Source organism: Electrona antarctica, assembly GCF_951216825.1.
Source record: "Electrona antarctica genome assembly, chromosome: 11".
Classification (NCBI taxonomy): domain Eukaryota; kingdom Metazoa; phylum Chordata; class Actinopteri; order Myctophiformes; family Myctophidae; genus Electrona; species Electrona antarctica.
This window is the reverse complement of record NC_136792.1, coordinates 26984583-26988100: the sequence shown is the minus strand read 5'-3', so window position 1 is coordinate 26988100 and position 3518 is coordinate 26984583. Positions and strand designations below refer to the sequence as shown.

Below are 3518 nucleotides of genomic sequence, written 5' to 3'. Positions count from 1 at the left end.
CTTGCCTTACTTGTACAGTAATAATAATATTACCCTCTCTGTCTGTCTGTCTGTCTGTCTGTCTGTCTGGCTTGCTCGCACGCGCGCGCGCGCGCGCGCACACACACACACACACACACACACACACACACGCACACACACACGTACACACACACACACAAATAGCTATGTCTCCTTTCTCACCCCCGTAGAAGACTGATGGTAAACGATAAATAAGAGAGATCAAAGTGAGTCTTTGGCACCATGTCATTACACTGCACTAGTCTCCAGCTCATGACCCCCATCGGCGTATCACATACCTTTCCAAGCTGGCCCGGAATCCGGATCGAAGGAGGCGCTCCAGTGGCCCAGGCCCACTGTGGGAGTATACGCATAAAGTGTATTTAAGCTCATGAGTCATGATGTGAGCCAGCCACCCTGACCTGGCAATCTTTAAACACTGCACAAACTTATTTCAGTCTCTGACTCTGCAAGTTCTGCTTCTGACAATATGTCAACTCAACAGTCGAAGCTCGGTTCCATTGGAAACCCGAAAAAAAATCGGGACCAGGACTTCAAGACTCTACTCGATGCATGCCTGAAGTCTGGCTCGCTATTTTGTGATCCTACATTTCCTGCCGACCACAATTCCATCCATATGCCCGAGGATCCCGACCCCAAAAAGGCAATAAAGTGGCTGCGACCAAAGGTAGGCTATACTTAAATTGGACTATGAGACTGAAAAGGTTGTTAATTTGTCAAATTGACCTAAATAATGTTGGTCAATTTGACAAATGATAATATTTTATGTAGTATATTATTTAAAAGAAGAGAACATTTAGGCTACATGTTCTAAATAGACTAAATTACATTTGGCATGCATATGTAGCCTAGATACAATAACTTATAGTAGGCCTAGGCTACAGTAGCTAGCCTGCACAAACTACTGAAACCAGTAACTTTTAAATAAACATGAATTCATTGTAGCTTCTAATAATGTCATTCTCTCTCTTTGTCTATCATTAAATGTATAGCCTACAAAAGGACCCCAATGGAAACAAGCCAAATCAATCAATCAATCAAGGACAATATTTTTGCCTATTGCTTATTTGTACAACAGTTTCTTAAACGTTTTCAATGCATCCTTTGTAGCCTCAAATTTTCAGAATATTGAACCACCATCTTACAATAAATGCACCAGGTCTGTGAGTGTGTGTGTGTGTGTGTGTGTGTGTGTGTGTGTGTGTGTGTGTGTGTGTGTGTGTGTGTGTGCGAGCGCGTGTGCTACGTGTGTACGTATGTGTGTACACGTGTGTACGTCTGTAATCCACCGACATAACATTTGACACGCGTTCCACATCACCACAGGGAGTGGTCGGATACACAGTTGTCCAGAACCACCACAAAAGGCTCTGGTCAGATTCTGCCAGTGGACCTAATGAGCCTAAAAGTCCCCTCACCTGTAGCCAGCCTCTGCCTCAGCCAATTGATTGCCATGGCAACCCCACACCTTCCATTTGATTACTAAGCATAACAGTCCACTTTTCACAGTCAGTTTGCACTCTTCAGACACAGGCAGACAGACAGATACAGAGATCTCCATATATGGGCACAAAAGGGACAGAGACAGACGGAGACGGGTGCTATGACGGGTATTGCATACTAGGTTCCCAACTTACATTGTTCCCAAGTAGGCCGGTGGCCGACGGTCTTACAATAAATGCACCTGGCTCTATGTGTGTACGTATGTGCGTTGACTCTTTAATACACGTAACTCCACCAGCACTGAACCATTTGCCTCACCGACTTCAAATTCGACACATACAGTGCCCAGCCTTGAGTTGGTTGGACACATGGTTGTCCAGAACCGCCAGAAAAGTAACCTCACGGCACCAGACTTTCCACCTTGGAGGAAAGCTGGTCTGTGTTTTGTGAGATCTTAAACCTGTTCTACCTGCACTTCCTCCATTTACAATTTCATCATGGTGGTTAATTGTAGAATAGGCTATAGGCTGCTCATACTGTCTTCTCATTCCTGTAGGAAATCAGTGAGAACGCTGTGTTTGTGGAGGGTACAACTGGGACCACTGATATCTGCCAGGGCCAACTAGGTGAGTGCGTCAAACATAAGCTATCACCCTTACACAAAGTAAAGACAAAAGTTATTAACTTTCTCTTCTCCAAGGTATAATGATGGATTTGTGTCATGATATTTTATTGTCAATTTGTCAGTAAATTAAAGTAAGGAGCCACAAATAATAGCTGTAGGTTACCAAATCACTCCTCTTTTTTCACAGTTGGACCGCTGTCTTCCTTTATGAAACAGAATGTGCTACATTCTTTTCATACAGGAAGACAGCGTTCAACTGACCGACCACTGGTGAGATCAGATTGGTTGTGTGGGTTAGCCACCTCATGAAGCAGATCTACAAGCTCACAATGGGTTGTGTGCCACCTCATGAAGCAGACCTACAAGCTCACAATGGGTTGTGTGCCACCTCATGAAGCAGACCTACAAGCTCACAATGCATTAGTAGTTTGTAGATCAGCATTGGTTGTGTGCCACCTCATGAAGCAGACCTACAAGCTCACAATGCATTAGTAGTTTGTAGATCAGCATTGGTTGTGTGCCACCTCATGAAGCAGACCTACAAGCTCACGATGCATTAGTAGTTTAGATCAGCATGGTAGAAACTGAAAACCTCTTCTATGTGTTCAGTCTGCTTTCCTTTTTTAACTATATGAAAAACCCTTTCTCCCCCCTATCATGCAAGTAACTGACAATATACTATATAAAGTCACAATACCAACTTTGATGAGGCAGTATTGCTTTCTTTAAGGTTTTCTTCATTTCTTGAAATATTTAAATTTTTCATTTCCTGAAAAGTGAACATTTTGAGTTAACTGGTTTCTGCCTAAAAGCAGATATGTGAGTGTCACTTTTGTTTCATTCGTTGCTGCCTATCTTGTCCAGGACACTCCTGTAAAGGAGTCAAGGAGATTTATTTTTCCTAGACAAAGGGTTAAAGAAAAGAATGTTAAGGATTTGCTGTTGAAAGTGCAAATCTTAAATAATGTCAGGACGAACATGAAACAGATGTTTTCTTAACAGGTATGTGCCTTGTGTGTGTGCGTGCGTGCGTGCGTGCGTGCGTGCGTGCGTGCGTGCGTGCGTGTCCACCTGTGTTTAGCCGTTAACATACCTAAAAGTGCTGACAGAAACAGCAGACTTACCTGTGCAGCAGGCCTGTGCACAATCCTCATGCCTGCAGAAATTAATGGAAATGTAAAGTATTCAACAAATCCATGAAATATGTTACCAGTGCTCAAGTAACACAATAGATTTCATGTCTTCATTCGAGTTCAAATATGTTGTTTCTTTCCACTGTCTATCAGGTGACTGTTGGCTTCTGGCAGCCCTGTCCTGTCTGACCATGCACCCCAAACTCTTTGTCAAGGTGGTGCCACCCAACCAGAGCCTGGCTAAATCCTATGCAGGGATCTTCCATTTTAGGGTAAGAATGAAGTCACCAATGGTT

At 43.4% G+C, this 3518-nt stretch overlaps 1 protein-coding gene across 1 annotated transcript in view; it reads left to right on the top strand.

Moving 5' to 3' along the window:
• The first annotated feature begins 440 nt into the window (after nt 1–440).
• The window catches only part of capn12 (calpain 12), a 14047-nt gene continuing 10969 nt past the window's right edge, over nt 441–3518 (top strand). Inside the window, exons 1-3 of the mRNA XM_079514484.1 lie at nt 441–688; nt 2021–2090; nt 3376–3494. Of these exons, the coding sequence (XP_079370610.1) occupies nt 491–688; nt 2021–2090; nt 3376–3494 (387 nt within the window). The 5' untranslated portion in view covers nt 441–490. The remainder of the gene's footprint in view (nt 689–2020; nt 2091–3375; nt 3495–3518) is intronic.